The 17,887-nt window shown below is 41.1% G+C and overlaps 1 protein-coding gene across 1 annotated transcript; it reads right to left on the bottom strand.

Moving 5' to 3' along the window:
• Positions 1-733: 733 nt before the first annotated feature.
• On the bottom strand, positions 734-15,506 carry SLC7A11 (solute carrier family 7 member 11). Its single transcript, XM_061552424.1, has 12 exons — positions 14,900-15,506; positions 14,602-14,728; positions 14,383-14,498; positions 13,636-13,761; positions 10,548-10,647; positions 10,064-10,108; positions 8,683-8,806; positions 7,254-7,357; positions 6,695-6,791; positions 6,380-6,529; positions 5,242-5,419; positions 734-4,124 (listed from the first exon to the last, which is right to left on the bottom strand). Exons 1-12 carry the CDS (start codon positions 15,192-15,194, stop codon positions 4,060-4,062), a joined length of 1,527 nt encoding a protein of 508 aa, XP_061408408.1. The 5' UTR covers positions 15,195-15,506; the 3' UTR covers positions 734-4,059.
• Positions 15,507-17,887: the final 2,381 nt, after the last annotated feature.

Here is a 17,887-nt window from a genome sequence, read left to right on the forward strand (position 1 = left end):
CAGCAACAGCATGTACAAGATTTTTGTTCTTGGGTACTAAGTGTTATTTTAAATTTGCATATGCCTCAAAAGTACAGAAAATGGCTATTATTCCCCACAAACTTTGCTTTTGTGACCAGGACTTTACGTGAAGGAATGACACAAATGCGCACGTTTTCTCATTGAAAATAAGTACATTTCAAAATATCACTGTCCTGGTCACAAAAGCAAAGTTTGTGGGGAATAATAGCCATTTTCTGTACTTTTTAGGCATAAGCAATTATAAATAACACTTACTACCCAGGAAAAAAAACATAAATGTTTTTGTTACACAGTGTGATCATCAACAAGACCGTAAATATTAAAACGCATCTGATGTTTTTACGTTTTTTTAGTGCCACATGGAACCCGTAATTGCCGCAGTTCATATGATTGCGCGAATAATAAGAATGTGTCGTGACTTCTGGGTGACCCTTTCCACGGATTGTTAAAGGTGCAGATAAGTGGATACCATTGGTGCAGATAAAATGAGATTCATGGTATTGATGTGCTGTATACTTTTGAAGATAAATCAAAAGCGATTTAAGTAAATTGCTGACCAGACTGAAAATTATATTTTCTTTACTGATCTCTATATATAATGTGGCTGTATATATTATTTTAAATGTATAAACTGCATAAAAAATTCTGCTAAAATGACAATGATTATACGTTTTACGATTCCACCTTTTTCATAGATTTTGCATCATGTATAAGGCATGTACGATTTATCCCAAAACCATATTTTTTTTTACCAATTTTAGCAAAACACCAATGGTATGTTTTTGATTTTCACGAAAATAAAAGTGCTTCAACTCCGCATTTTTAAATTGCATTACTTGGCATAGACACAATACTTTTGAATTTTATTCCAATGTAACGACGTTTTTTCACCATTTTGCCTGTTGTTTTATTTTTTTATTTTTTTTGTTCCTCAATACTGTTAAATGTAAAGGTGCAGTTGTTTGCTCATGATCAATGTTACTAGAAGGGCATCCATCAGATAGAGAGAGCGAGCTATGAATGACATTTTGGCCTGCTCTTCCACGCAGGCCAGACATCTTGAAGAGGTGGAAATGTAAACACTTTACCCCTCCACATGCAGCATTAATGCTGCCGAGTATACAGAGGTGGAGGGATTTTGAAAACTTGGTCATTCAGCTGAGGCGCTGGAATATCGAATCGGCGACCTCTGGATTACAAGTCCAGTGGGCAAATGTTTAGACCATGGCATCATTAGCGTTGCATCGTTCATCATTTTTCGGTATACATTTAAATCAGCGAATGACATTTTAATCCAATTTCTGCAAAAACCGACAGTGCTTTTTCAATGTAACCATATCTAGAATTGGGGTGCCCAGTTGTTAGATAGCTAACATTGGAACCTTGGGGACCTATCTTTGGATTCTGTCCCAGACCTGGATTCGCTTCTTTTACGCCGGAGGCAGAGCTACGGAGCGAACTGTCCATCTGAGCCGCATGCTGTTTTGTGGTAAAGCTATCACAGGCAGACAAGAACTGACAGCTCGATTCAAGTGTAGCGCACCGTAAGCTAATGCTGTGCAAATCTGTGGAGGAATCTCATAAACCATCACACCCATTTAATAATAGTGTACTGTATGCAGGCATGGGAACGCCTTCTGCCTGCCACATTTCTGTACATTCCGTTATAATGGCAGGCCAGTTGGAACACCGAAGCAGCAAGAAACAAATCACAGGATCACTCATTATGAGGGATTACAGTTAGTTATATATGCATGCAAACCATAAAAGTACCGTTAGGAAGAAAAAAAAATCTTGCAGTATTTAGCATCAACTTCATTTGTGCATTTCAGATTAAAGTGCAAATTGATGTTATGAAGGCTTTGCACATGCCAACATAATGGTGGCTTAAAAAAGCAATTTTTTAAAAAGATGTAGCCCCTCTCTGTAATGAGCAACGAAGACCTGTGCCAAATGTGTGCTAAGTGGGGGAGCATTGAATTTAAAGTAAGCTAATGTATTTTGCGTACAATCTGAAATGTGTATATTTTATTTGACTCGCGCACATATTTGAAAAGTCTTTAGTTTATTTAAAGTAGCAATTGTAGCTAATACATACAAGTCTTAAAAACAACAGAATTATACCCAATTTTACTCACATTTTACATCGTTCCTACAAAAGTTGAAGAAAAGTAATGTTTTGCATGTTATGTTATTGCAGTTTATTGGTAATTACTGGCAATGTGGAGTGATTATGCATACAAATGCTTATTCAGGGCATATAAATCCATCCTTTGGAAGATACTCTCATGTAAATATTGCTATAAATTATCTTTAGTGCAGCATGAGCACGGATTTATGTGGATGTGACTGGCCTGATATTACTGTGATTTGTCCAGTAGCCACATGTATCATTCTGCAATCCTCATTTCCATCTGTGTCCAAAATTCAACTGGGAATTTTGAGATACACATTTACATGCTAACATTTTTTTACAGAATACAGTACTTAACTGGGACCATCATGCAACATTTAACATAAAACAAAGTGGCTTAAATATATGAACTAAAATATGGTTTAACAAATCCGATGGAAAATAACAACAGTAAGTGCAATAGCTGCTGTGACTTTAGGTAGCAAAGCATCCTTGATTTATTCAATAAATAAGCATATATGTGTATATTTTATACACTGTCATGCATAAATACTGTAGGTAAATTTACTTTAATATTGGCACAATACATTTTTGTAAGGGGAGTGTTTACTTCTTCAAGTGTGAAAATTGGATCTTCCTTTTCCTCCGAGTCCTAAGTTACAGGATTCTTTAGATATGAAGATGCGCATAAAATTAATCCGCTAATCTAAACATCCCATCATTTGTTATGGCTCCATCTTTCTCCCAAAGAAGTACCACATCTGAATTGTCAATCATCGGCCAATTCCTTTCTGCTTTCAAACTCCCATTTGCTGGGACATCTTCAATCATTCTTGTGTTGTTCTCCCACTTCTCATCCTTTTCCTCAGGCTCGTCTGTGAGCGACGGTCTGCATTCCAGAAGTCCCACACCTGACCATTGATTTTCTTGAGATAAATAAATTGGAGTTAGAAATTCATGAGCTATATACCCATTTAAAAATTATGTTTAACCCATGACATCCAAAATGCAACTAAAACGAACGAATTGGTTTTTAAAACTCCACGTGAGTCTCAAAATATGGCATTAGTTTTGACCTAGTCATTTCAGAAATCCATTAAGAATGTAGCTATTATATCATGATAGATGTAAATTGAAAAATTGTAGAAAATGTTATAATTTCCAAAGAAAACCTGCGACCAAAAGTCTAGCTTTTCTACATCGAGTGGGTCACTTGAATGTTTTTTTCTGAAAATCTGGCATTCTTCAAAGATGCACTTGCATGAGCTTTCTTTGTGGCATGGAGTGTGAACAGAATTATTTAAATGTAAAGTATCTTAAATATGTTATTACAAAACTAAAGGTTTCAAACGTGTCAACACTTATATATGTTTATAAATATACATTTTTCTAATTGTGCAATTTGGTAAAACTCACATTTTTTTTTATTATACCGTCATGGCACTTAGCTTACATTAACCTATATGTTTCTAATCCATATGACCTGGAAACATGGACATTGGTGAATACATTGAGAACAAAAGCTGAAAAGTGTTCAAAAGTCTTGGGGAGAGGTACAAGTTTGGAATTACACTGAGAGACAGAAAAAGGAAGACATGGATTAAGAACAAATGCATGTTAGAGCCGTCATATTGACTGTTAAGAAAGACAAGTGGGCTTGGAGCGGATCCATCATTAGAAGGACTAATAACAGTGGCAGCCAGAGAGATCACACAAAAGAAGATGTATATCGTAGAGATGGAGGAATGATATCAGCTTGTGTGCAGGACTGGTGCATCGTGAGACCGTGAGAGATGTGACAGCTCGGGAAGACCTTCATCCAGCAATGGATATATCACGGCTGCTGAGGATAATGTGCCTTAAACGGTTTCAATGAAGTAGCCCTTTTGTCGAGTCTTAATGGGTCAGTAAGTGGCCACCTCTTGTGGTGCCACCTGCAGGATCAGCTGCAGGACACGTGTCACCCTGTCTGCAAGGCACAGGACACACATAACATCTTGCGTGAAAACATTTTACATAATGGTATTCAAAGAAGCTAAAAGGGCATCCTAGTTATATCTGTAAACCTAAACTGGAAACATGGCAAAACCCAATGAGCCCAATGGGCCATTAGCTCTCTTTTAGAGGTGATCTGGCCACACTTGATAGCTCACTGAAGTGGCTTATTAAATGTGGGGATAGAAAGTTGCCAAATTATCTAAACGCATGTTTCTAAATGTGGAGGGCAAAGCCAGTGGACCCAGAGAAAAATCCACACGTCCATGGGGAGAACATACAACTCCAAATATATAGGCGTCAGAGTCGGGGTCGGGGGGTCAAACCCACAATCTCCTACATACCCCAATTTATGTAGTAATTTACTTTAACATAAACCTGTAATCATAAGAAGTTAAAACAGTAATTTTGATTCAAAGAGATGACTGTTTTCCAATATTGGTGTAATGTTAACCAACGGCTTTTTCCTATTAAAATATGTACATCATTTCACGTATATGTCTGTGCTTTCTGTTTCTTTCACTGCACATTTTGAAAGGTATGCGATGAGTTTGTACATGTAATTCATGGTGTAGTATGCGTTGCAGTAATAACGGTGTACCGTTCTCGTGCTTGCACATGGAAGGCTATTAAAATGTGATAAAACCACCTCTTCCAGGATAACCCACTAGCACGGATAACAAAGAGATCGTAGGGGTAGTGGCGTCATCGTATTTGGGACTATGTATCTATGTTAAACTTCTTTCGCACCGTACGTAGAGAACTGTGCTAATCGGAGGTGATGGGGGAAAGAAAAACAACGTTAACACAAAAAGCAGTTCTGAATAAGGCTTCCTAATCGGAAGGAAGAGTATTCCCAATCGCCGCAGAAGCGCATCTGAAAGCGCGCGATGCAGTGACCGTCTTTTGTTCGACGGTTAGCCAAAAGCCACTGCGAGGGTGACCGGAGTTTTCATGATGGTTTATGCTCCTTGACGAGGTTAGCAAGGTATTGTGGTTCACTTGGGGCACGCACTTTGTGTTGTAATGAGCACGACCTTATGAGGCACGCAATGAGTGAGCGAGGTTACCCGAGCTAAACAATTGCTGACCTGTGGCACGCTTGACTGCAGTGGGCTTGCCGTCCCAAACCACAGTGAGGTAGTAGGCAGGAACGCCACTCAGCGTAATGGCACAGCCAATGCCACTGTTAACCGGGTCCGAGTAAAGAGACAGAGCCACTACCAAAAGGCATGACAGGGAGAAGAAGACTGGGATGAACAGGGGCACCTACAAATGAGAAATTCCACATTAATCACATCCTGTAATGCATAATTTTTCATTTATCACATGTTCATATTAACGTCGCAGCAGTCGTAATTAACACCATCTCATATGTCACGTAACAATTTTAATTGCTGCATCAACGACAAAAAATCAAAACTAAAGCAAAACTGAAACAATTTTGAACATATTTGGAATTCCATGTACAAAGGAAAAGGTGCCAGCGTACATTCTTCTGCATGTCACTCCACGTGGAAGGGCCTTGAATGGAGGGAGTTCTAGAAAGACTCACTGTACAGGGCACAATGGCCTACTCTTCCATACTGGCCATATATATACACCTTAATTATCAGTGCAGAAATCATAAAATTTAACTGACATAAGCACTCTAGCTAAATGTACATATTTGGTTAGACTGGGATGGCCATAATTATTGAGGAAGCTCGGAGAAGTTAGTTGGGTTTTTTTATGTAGTTGTCAGTGATTTCCAAATGTGGAATGTCATGTATATCACTGGCAAGTTGTGGTCTGATGCGGAAACTAGTGTCAATGTATGTTCACTTCACAGCTGCAGAAAGCTATGTTTGCGTAGATTAAATCACCAGCGGCCAGTGTACTGAACACTCCTACTAGGCCTAGGCAATTGCAGAGGAACAACAGACAAGCTATGCAGTCCTCTATACAGTATATTATATGTGGGAAGAAGACCGGAGCACATGGGAAAAAAAACCCACACATACTAAGGGACAACACTCTATCCCATACAAAAGAGACAGATGATATTAGTCCACTCTTTGGTGGACTGCATTCTGCTGGCAATCTAGCATATGGCACCTTGATGCCCAAGGGAAGGTGAAATTCGCAACATTTGTCATCCACCAACCCTGGCTGCTACCATATTGCTGGCTTACAGACATGCGCCACCACCGTCCGGCTAATCATCGTGCTGTAGCGGGCGGCACTTGCCTTGAATGGACGATGCATGTGTGGACGTGTGAAGCGCATGTACACCAGCCCGCTCACAGCCATTGCAATGAAAAGCCAGCGTGCAAAGCTGAAGAAATTTAGCAGGCTGTAGATGTCTCCAACGAACAGCATCAGCATCGTCAACGGGTACTGCAAAAACATAAAATGTCGGTCAGAATAAAGTAGGTAATTTCCCTTAAACCATAATGAACATAAGCCTTGGCAGGTGCAGATTAAGGAAACATGTCATGTACTGGCCAAGTGCGCTTACATAATTTGTGTGGCGTGGCTGTTTGCCTGAGAATGTGAATTTACCAGAATGATCACGGCAGGCAGCGGAGTGTGTTTCCGAACATGGATCATGGACAAGATGTGTGGAAGGTGGCCCTCTCGTGATGCCACGAAAAACATCCTGAAAGTTTCCAAATTGCATAGTAGTGATTAATAACTTGGGCTAAAGTATTGCAAAATTGTGGAACCGCATATTCATATTCGACGGGGTTTGTATAAACGTTGGCCAAAAACACACGGCAATAATACGCTTTTGCTGGCGTACAAAAGGACACGAGGCATCGAGCTAAAGACGTAGTCCTGGATTTGATTGATTGTGCTACTTTTGCCAGAAGTAGCACGAGCAAGGGTATTTGGCCTCATCTTCCAAGCTCGCCAGACCATCTTGTGGAAGTTCCTACATTTTACCCCACCACACTACACATGGCTTAACAATCGTCTGACCGTGGTTTGCGTGCTTGAACCGGCAACCTCCGTATTGTAAGTCCATTCTGTTAACTATTACACAACGGCAACATTGTGACATGAGTCATAATTTAAGTGTTATTGTACACTGGGGAACACATCGTATTAAATATGTTACCTTGCTATTGCAAAGACTCCTCCATTTAAGGATCCCAGGCAGGACAAAGCTACGAACACTGGAACGGTGATGGAAAAATTCCCCAGAAGACGTTCCGCAAATGTCTGTAATACAGAGAAAAATACATCTCTTATCACCATTGCTGACATTCGTGCAGCATTGCCTCTTTATTAAATATTTGCTTTGTTTAACAGAATGTACGATTCTGTGATTTCAGATGCTTTCGCTTGACTTAATATGATGCTTTAAAGTATGCACCATATCGCTGTATATATAGGCAGCTTTGGGAGGCCGTCATCCAGCAGTGGATTGGCCATGACTGATGACGATGACAATCGGAATACAGTAGCTGTTTACATTCTACTGAGAACATTTCCTCCAGACTCGAACCGTGTGAAAACACAATCAATACAGCCATTAAACTACATTACAAAAGAGTAACTCTTCTGTTTCCCCACACAACAAAAAAAAGTCTTGGCCGCCTTATAAAACCAATAAGACTTGCAGCGCATCATTGACTTAAACCGAGTTGGAACAAGTAATGTTGGTCAAAAGACACTGTGCATTTGCGCAGGACCTAATTTTACGACTCTGTCCATGCATTCAAACAAGTAACACCGCATACTTTGCGCACCTACATTCAATTGAAATCACTTGGACGTTTGTGTGGCAAAAGGGTGTGTGACTATTACGTGGATTGCACAAAGGCAAAATGCCATTGTGCAACGTGGCAACAATGACTTTTTTTGAGTTGTGTTCCAAAGGCCCCGAAGAGAACACCGACACAAACAGTGCTGCCTAATGACATGCAATTACCCGGAGGACACAACGTACAGCACGCAAAGTTATTGAGAGGGAAATAAACCCCTACATTTTAAAAAGCCAATCAGTTTAAGCTGCAGTCCTCAAGGAAATGTTTTAAGAGCAGCGCTTATATTTTAAGTTATCCTTCCTTGAGACAAGGTGAATGGAAATACGTTCGGAAATTCTTGATTTTCGGGTATTCACGATCCAAAAATTTTATTCAACAAAATATCTGTGATATTTGCAAAATCAGTCTACTTAATAAGCTTAACTATGTTGGATATGTATTTAATTAAGGGCTTTAAATCTAGTGTACACTTCTAACGATAAATGAATGGGTACATTTGTATCACGCATTCTAGTCAAAATACTTTTTTATAAACGCATGTTTTTTTTTACCTGTGTATGTGCCAAGGTTTTAATGATTAAAGTTATCTGCATTGCTGCAGGGCTGCGGTAATTCCTCCGTTGCTCTTGATGTAAATAACCAGGGAGGGCGTTCCATGTGTGATTCAAAGCAAAGGTCCATACCGTAAATGTTTTTTTTATTTGAGTCACCATTGCATACGTGAGTGATCACCATGACTGGCATTAATGTATCCTGTAGGAGGGCTCGTCATCTTACCACAGCCACAGCTTTTGACGCCAGAAGCTCGGCACCACTCATCACAGCGAAGTAAGCCATGTTCATGAACGTGTATGCTACGGTCACAATGCCCATAGAAATGCAAATTGCCAGAGGAATGTTCCTGAACCAGAAAAACAACAACAATTAATAAAACATTGGCAGATGCACTCAATGCAAGTTCATCGTTGTTGGTTGTTATTCACAATGTAACTAGGATAGCAGACACACAAAAAAACAGGGAAACACAAAGCAAAATGTACTATGGGAACAGTATTGTTGTATGTATACTGACAAATACAATTATATAGTAAATTAACTGATGATCACATTATTAAATCGCACGCTTTCCATTATGCATAGCATATAATTATCGTTAGCATTGTTGTGCAGGTTATATTAAAAATAAACTTATATTTGTCGCTCGAGATAGAAAACTGTTTTTTTTAACACTTCCTGTCTTTTTTTTGTCAACCACAAGGCCTTCTGGGAGTGCATAATTTCAACAGCATTGGTTCAACACAAGCAAACTCAGCAGTCATGCTTGCATTCTGCATGGTATGTCAAATCTAGTCCAGAGTTTTCTAGTATTGAGCCAATGTGGCTGAAAGTATGCACTCTCTCGAGGCGATGAGGTTGAAGTGTAAATACATACTCGTATATGTTATGTAGAAATACAGATCTATGAAATAAATAAATAAAATGGCCGCTCCTCTATTTGGTCACACATTATATACAAAGTAACTGCTGTGTAATCTCAATTTTGGAGCTTTCGTGACTGCAGGAATTATTCTTTGGTTCTTTCGGTTAAGTCACGTATAAATATAAAATAATAAATTAAATAATAGCATACTACGACGTTTCGATTGCAACACAAGCAACCATTATCAGGTATAAAAGAAATAGCAACAAAAATCTAACCAGAAAACTATAGACAGACACACAAGCAGACAGACATCACAAAGACAGGTCGTCGTCTTGCTTACCGTACCACGTCGTCGTCCATTCATTGATATGCTAATTTTTTCTCTGCCCCTCCCTCTCTCCGCCCCCGCCCCCTCTCTATATTTAAGGCCTCGTCACAGAAACGACCTCTCACTTTCTGCCGATACGTGTTCTCTCTCTGTGTGTCTTTCTGATGTCTGTCTGCTTGTGTGTCTGTCTATAGTTTTCTAGTTAGATTTTTGTTGCTATTTCTTTTATACCTGATGATGATTGCTTGTGTTGCAATCGAAACGTCGTAGTATGCTATTATTTAATTTATTATTTTATCTTTATACGTGACTTAACCGAAAGAACCAAAGAATAACTGCTGTGTACTTTAGTTTTTCCCCTGTCTTACGGCACACTGCAGAGTGTTGTGACCATTACACAATCTCACCTCTCTGGGTTGTCCACTTCCTCTGTTACAAAGTTCATATAAAACCTAAAAAAACACAAACACACACAGCAACGTCTGGGCAATGGTTGCAGTGTGGCACAGTGGTAAATCTTCGTGCCTCACCACAAAAACATGGCCTGGGTTAGATTACAGAATTGGGTGCCTTTCTGTGTATGTTCGACCCCCCCCCCCCCCCTCATTTGCATGGGATTCATCTGAGTTTGCGCCCGTAGCTTAAAAGAAACAATGCAACCTGTATTGGCCAAACATCCCAATGCTGAAACATAATCTGCAAATCACACAATTGGCATGACAGCGACATCACCCCTGATGCGAACAAATATTTTTGGCAGGACACTCGTGAAATAAAGTCTTGAGGCTTTCCTGGGTAAACAGGTAAGAAACTGTAGACTTTTAGCAGTTAGTGGACTCGAATTGTGTGGGGTGATTTGGACCTCTGGCGATGTTCATGCGTGAGCCTCACCAGCCAGAGTAGGCGTACATGCCAGAGTAAAACGCCAGTGGAAGCCCCATCAACCCCACCTCCTTTCCGACAAAGGAATCTTGGAAATGTTCTGTGTTGCCTGCAGAGGAAAATCACACATTCTGTTCAGATCTGCCCGATGGCACAAATGGTTGTGCTGTGTATTGTTGGGGGTGGGGTGCAGTGGTTGACGCTCCCAACAAATCTGAGTTTGATTCCTTGCCACGGACAAAGTCAGTGGAAAGCAAGCGGTGTCTAAATAATCCATTATCGGACTATTTTAGTTGACTGCCTTGTGTAAACGTGTAAACATCAGTCCTGCAGAGACTAAGGTAACCAGGAGGTTGGTTAACACCACACCACTGGTTAATTCAATTAACATGAAGGTACTGGTGTGAGTGCTAAGTACTGGAACTTGCTCTTGCAGTACCTGTATGTATGTGTGTAACTCGGGCCCACGATCTCGTTGTTATTTCGACGAGCACGGCACTAGCTGGCGCCAATATAAGCGCCACTTCTCACCGCAATGACCACACCTGTTATATATTTTGACTTAATTTCGTGACTGCAGGAATTCATATTCTTAATTCTTTCGGTAAAGTCACGTAAATATACATTTTTTTAAATTAAAACAAGCGCTTGCGTTGTGATTGAAACGTCGTGGTTTTTTGCTTTTATTTTAAAAATAAATAATTTATTTTATTTTATATCTTACGTGACTTACATATTGGCGACACATTGCTGGGGAATCTTAATTCTGTGTGTGTGGGACACAGAAACTTTCACTATGGTCACATTTATCCAGGTTTATTACCCCCCCCCCTCCCTTGAGGTAAATGAGTCAATGGTCCAATTTGTGTGGTCAGTATCAGCAGTATGGAGACAAAAGTCCATAATAACAGGTTTTTTGGGGGTTAGATTGCATAAATATATTAATGTGTCCTTAAACACGCCACTACCCGACACAGCCTATTAGGAAGGTTTGTCACGTAAAAAGAACGCGACATTTCGTTACTAGTACAGCACACCGGTGTGTTGGAGAGACAAAGGCCGTTGTGCCGGAAGACCACAAGTTCAAGCAAACACAGAAACGTGTACAAATAAAAGAAAAAAAACCCACGCCACTGAGCCTTTGTGTACGATACAAGAGAAAAGATCCCATCAGTAGTTCCTGGACAAATGCAATGGTGGGCTCGTGTTGTCCTCAGTAGGACTCGCCAACACAACACAAGGACTGTGCAGTCACCCACGATCACCGTGCATTTGCGTATGGGGGATGTATTATTTCGCGTGTGCGATTTTTTATTTTTTACAAATCTCGATAACTCGGGATGGGTGGGGAGCGGGGCGCGTCGAGGGGGTGGCCTGTATAAAACTAAAAACGTGGAAAATGCAAAACGCATGTAGCCTTGTCTCAAATGTAATTATTTACCTACTTTTTGCACGCTTGTGAAGACGCGCCGCCTTGTGATTGTATTCCTTCTTAAAGTAATCGGTTTACTTGCCATTATGTTTGTGGTCACGTGGACACACGAGGCAAAGATCACGTGTAACGCCTTTAACAGGCAGTTGGGGCAAGTGCTGTTAGCCAATAGCACACGAGAGGGTGGGTGGCCAACACCACGCCCGAACGCCTTTGTCTCCCGAGTGACAATGTTTACGCACCGCAGCAGGTAATAATTTAAGGCTGAGTCAACCTAGTGTAGGCTCAGGACTGGTTCATATAGCCGTCACTGGTATTGGCCTAACAGCTACACGACCGCTCCCCATGTGGGTACACAATGCAGCATGTCACTGACCGCCCAATGAGAGGGAATATTTTATTTATTGTTCAGCAAACACAGCAGGTGCTGGCTTCACGTGAGGTGCCTTCGAACAGCATCGCCAGGTTTTTTCCGTTGGTTATGCTTCCGAGCTTGAGAAACACGCATTAAGTTACATCACTTGTGTTCTTAATCGATAAAAGCAGTGCAATTAGCATTTTTTTCATTTCGCCTGCACACGAGATTTTTTATCTCGTGTGCATAAATTTAAAGGCGTAATCTGGCTCAGGAGGAATGGAAGAAGCTTGACGGGTTTTTTTTTCTACACCAAAGATTTCTTTAACTGAACAATTCTATTACTATACAAAGCACAACGTTGGCCAGATATAACAAAATATTGGAATATTGTTATGTCTGGAGTTCATCACCCAGTAACAGAGTACTCTATACTTGATAGAATTCAACACTCATCAATGCAGTCACTTGCTCGCCCAACGGTCCATCGGCTAGTCACCCTTTTATCAACTCTCTTTTGCCACTCTACACGACCATGACTCCGGTTCCCATGAACGTCACTCATTGATCGGTCTGCCCATGTTGAGGACTCAGTTGAACAGACCTCTTATGCCTCCTCCATATTATGTTCAACCGCCATATTTACAGAGACAAAAACCTTTTGTCTTTCCCACTTATTTCCTCACACTTGCTCCGTTTCGGAAATTCCATTTCATTCTCACTTTTACAAAGCTCTTATAACCTTGCTCAATTCAACAAACGTATTAACCTCTCATCTATGAAACAATGCATAATGTTTGTTTGTTGGTAGCCACTTGACATTTGGGGCCTTCGGGCCTGTACTCAGTGACCTCGATAACAAAAAAAGCGCATCAGCACAAACCCGCAAAGGCCACACATTTTAAATATTTTTGTTGAGCTAGTAATACATTATTTAGGATAACAACTGCAACAAAAACACACGAATGTGTATTTATTTTCTTTCTTTAAAAATGTGCTTTGATAATCCACAAATGGTAAATATTGAGCTTTAGGAACCCGAGCAGTCCTGTAGATTTCCACGGAATGATCACCACTGGGCAGAGCTGTTCAAACTTCAGCAGCCTACATTACATCAAAAGCCATGTTGTATGCACTCCTCAGCGCTCTCTGCGCAGCCTCCTGAGTCAGTCCGTTTATTGCACCAGGGGCATAAGAGGGCCGTGATGGGAAGTTAGCCAGAAAGATCATGTGGACAACCATGCCGGGCTACGAATGCGCGGTGCTTCTCAGTAAAATCGGTGCTCGATTTGGTATTTTTGTCGGCATACCTTTGGCTAAGTGTATGATGCCCGGTATGATTATGATTCCAACAGCAGCGAGCTTGGAGAATGTGAGAAAAGTCTGAAGTCTCGCTGTCCACGAGACGCTTGCGCTGTTTATGAACATCACCAGTGCTGGAGGGAGATAGAGATACTGTATAGAATATCACAATCCTTACATGCTGGTACAGGATAACTCATTTTATTGAATGTCACCAATGGCACGGATTCAATCATACACCAGGTTATCCGCGGTTTAACGCCACTTATCTGTGGGGAAAAGAGTTGCGGATAATCGCAGATATAACGAATACAAAGCCAATCCAAAAAAGCAGAATTGGAAATTCCAGATACCTGCGGATAATAGGAAGAATAGGGCCACAGGTTATAGTTTTTACGGATCCTACCGCTGATGCGGATAACAGGAGTCGTGGGTAATGAGTTGTCCTGTAGTTGCAAATTATCACTTTTATCTCATAAAGGATTTGAATGCTTGATTGAATGTTACCAATGCGACTTTAATATTATACATATTTAAGGAACGTTATGACATCAATCAGGATTAGAGTGCTGTGTTAAGTTGTACTAAAGTTGTACTTAACACATTTTAGTTTATTACCTTATATTTCAAAACATGTTTTTAGCTTTATTCTATACTACGTGACAAGCGAAGTGTACACTAACATTTATATCCTAAAAATGTTGCTTATATGCAAATACTGTATTTACAATTTAATGCAATGATTTGGTACTTACAGATAGCGAGGGCAGTGACAATTTTCACTGCTAACTGAGGGACGTGGCACTGAGGAAACATCGGTTGCAGAATATATTGCCCAAACGTGAGCGCTATTACAGCCGTTGCAGCCGGCCTGTGGAGACAGAAGAGGCAATTAAACACAAGTGAAGGACGCTGTTTCCACGTTTTACCACTGGGTTGGTTGATGAAGTGCACCTTTAGAAAAAAAACAATACCTTATGATGATGAGTTCGACCCACAATCTGACAAAAGCTGGCAGAGGTCCGAATGCTTCAAGGATGTAGGTGTAGTGGCCGCCAGACTTCTTGATGCAAGTCCCCAGTTCAGCGTACGACAATGCACCTACCCAATAGATACACATTTTAAGAAAGTCGCATTTGATTATAATCATGCACGAGGAACGTGAAATGCAACAAAAAAAATAACAACTGTACTTTTGCTTTAAACGAGATGATAAATCAAACAAAAAACAGCAACACTAAAACACACGATTGGATAAATCGTAACACTTACCAAAAAGTGACAGAACACCGCACGCTGCCCAGACAACCAGCGACATTCCCACACTGCCGGTGTTCGTCAGGATACCCTTGGGCGAGATGAAAATCCCACCGCCGATGATGGTACCCACGATGATGGAAATGCCACGCACGAGGGTGATCTTCTTCTTGAGGTGCACTCGGTCCGAGTCATCTTTCCCCAGAGGGTTTCCATCTTCCCCGTTCAACTCGGGGGGCGACTGCTCCAAAGCGTTCGTCAACTCCGGATTTCCACGTGCGTCGCGCCGCGAAAGCGGTCTACTTTTCATCGTTTGAAAGTCACCCGAGGCTATGCTGGGTGCCACCGTGTCAAGAAGAAGAAGCAGTAGTAGAGAGATAGACGCGTGTGTGTGTGTGTGAAATTAAACACGCGCGCGCGTGCGTCTGTGTGTGTGTGAAATTAAAAACGCGCCCTCTCTGCTACTTTTTAAAGTTATAAATGCAAGTGAAGACGCGAAGCGCCGGTGGAGTGTGACTTTTTTTTTCCGACTGACGGAGAAAGAAGCGACAGCCCTGTTATGAAACGTTGGCACCGTGACTCGACACGCTGGGCGTCTCTCTCGGTCTTCGGTGTGTCGAGAGAGCACTTTCTTATTGGTTGTGACGGAAAAAAAACGCCGCCGACAAAATAGCCGTGAGTCATCTTTTTGCACAGATTTATGCTGAGTAACCATTAGTCAACACGCGTAGTCCAGACAGGAAATCGTGTACTATCGTTAATGAGGAAACGTATAACATGACAACCCATCAACGTTGCGTGAATTTATACGTTAAATTATATCTATTTTGATGGGTAGGAGGGGGGGTTATTTTCTGTTGAACATCTAGTGGCTTCTAAACGGCTATTACGATTCATTATATACTAAATAAACGAGACGCAGTATAGTGTTGAGTACTTTGCAATGGGCTATAGAATATCTGTACAATATGCAGTTGTTGTGCTTTTAAATGAAGACATTTAAGAGTACTGAGGCTTAATTGTCAACTGAAGCCATGACGCAACTTGGGTGCACCGCTGATGCAATATTTTTTTTCCATTACACCACTTAAAAGAGTTGGGTGTACAACAAAATCAATACGTCAAGGGAGCCAGTTTCATTGGCCCTCGGGAACAAATTGTCAAATAGCTTAACACCGCAGCGTGCACATTACTGTACAACACAGTATCACCTCTCACACACACACAAGACTGCACAATTGACACGAACTACATTTTAATGTTACTGTCGTGGTCTACCTGGCCACCCGTCTTGATGTTACTGCAATGCTGCGTATGGAGGACATACAATTTAGAATTAAAGTTTTAAATGACTAGGAAACATCATAAGCCGTATTATCAAGTGAAATTCAAGATGCCACAATTTAAATCGAATGTTCACCACGCTCATAAAAAGGTACAGAAAACAATGGAATGTTTGTCGCTCTCTGTAATCTATCAATCTACATCACGTCATTATTTATTGTTAAACAGTAAAATGTAGTAGTAAGAATAATCCACTGTTGGATCGAGACCTCTCGACCATGCCGAGTTGGTCATGGGATGGTTGTTTAATCTTACTTCACCAAGCAAGTCAGTGCTCGTTAAAACGTGAAGCAGCTTTAATGACAACAGCGTAGTTAGAAATAAAAAGAAGTTTTCGAGATATCGAAATGAAAGAATAACATTTTCAACGAGCTGTGACAGAGAAAACCATTGTGTACAAAGGCATTGCCTGGATTATTATGATTTTATGCATTTGCCATCAGCAGCCCAAACACATATTATACTTGGCAGACGTGATGTTAGTCGTGCACATGTGACATGCGGAATTGTGTTTATTGTTGGTAAGGATGCTCGTCACAATCTGAAAGCAACTCGGATGCCACCACACATATTTTCCCAAAACGTTCAGAAAGAAGTCAACAAACACATACAGCAAACAATAATAGAGTTGGAAAGAAACAAAACTGCAAGCACACAAGGGATGTGACTGACTGCACATGTAAGAGGGTGGGCATGTTATGTAACGAAAAAGTGACATAATTGGAGAATAAAACAGAAAATAATAGATCACGACGTTTCGATCGCAACACAAGCAGTCGTCCTCAGGCGGAAAAATAATCCAGCAGTGGAACTGCTGAACCAGCGAGAGAGCTGTTACAACAAGAGGCTATTTATGTGGTGATGGGCAAGCAAGCGGGGTCTGAGCTGGAAAGGAATTCCAACCCCGGACGCAAGCACGTCAGTTGTGTTAATGGGGGAGATTAGGAAAAGAGAGATTAGGGAGAGAGGGATTAGCATGAAATGAGCTTCCATCGTCGGACCTGGATCTTGTGTTTGTTTAAGATTTTGGAAATATTTTTGGAAACACCTGCTATGTATGGCAAGGTGATGGTTTTGATTGGGTCCTCAGATGGTTGTCTCCCCATGGGGCTACAGCTTTGCGGATTGTGCAGTCTGAGTATCTATTCATCTTGAGGGCTTGGTGTACGTGCTATAGTTCACTGGCTAAGTGGCGCTGGTCAGAGATGCAGTGGGCCCTATGGTGTAGTGTTTTGATGAGGGAGTTCTTCTGGGCCGGATGGTGGTGGGAGTCAGGCTTTAGATAGGAATCCGTGTGGGTGGTTTTCCTGTAGACAGAATGAGTGTATGGAATTGACGTGGTTGAAAAATGGCTCAGTGCTGGCTGACCATGTGGCCAGATGACTAAAGTGTCATATACGTATCTCTTCCACAGGGAAGACGTAGGGTGGATGTCAGGATAGCATCTGTTTCAAAATTTTCCATGAAAACATTCGCTGCCACTGGTGATAAGGGAGAACACATAGGGGTACCTTAATAGTTTTCAACATTTTTTCAACCACATCAATTACATACACCCATTTCGTCTATAGGAAAACCACCCACACGGATTCCTATCTAAAGCCTGACTCCCACCACCATCCGGCCCAGAAGTAACTCCCTCATCAAAACACTACACGA

The sequence above is a fragment of the Lethenteron reissneri genome, chromosome 16 (assembly GCF_015708825.2).
Source record: "Lethenteron reissneri isolate LAM-NWPU_2019-01 chromosome 16, ASM1570882v1, whole genome shotgun sequence".
In the NCBI taxonomy this organism is placed as follows: Eukaryota; Metazoa; Chordata; class Hyperoartia; order Petromyzontiformes; family Petromyzontidae; genus Lethenteron; species Lethenteron reissneri.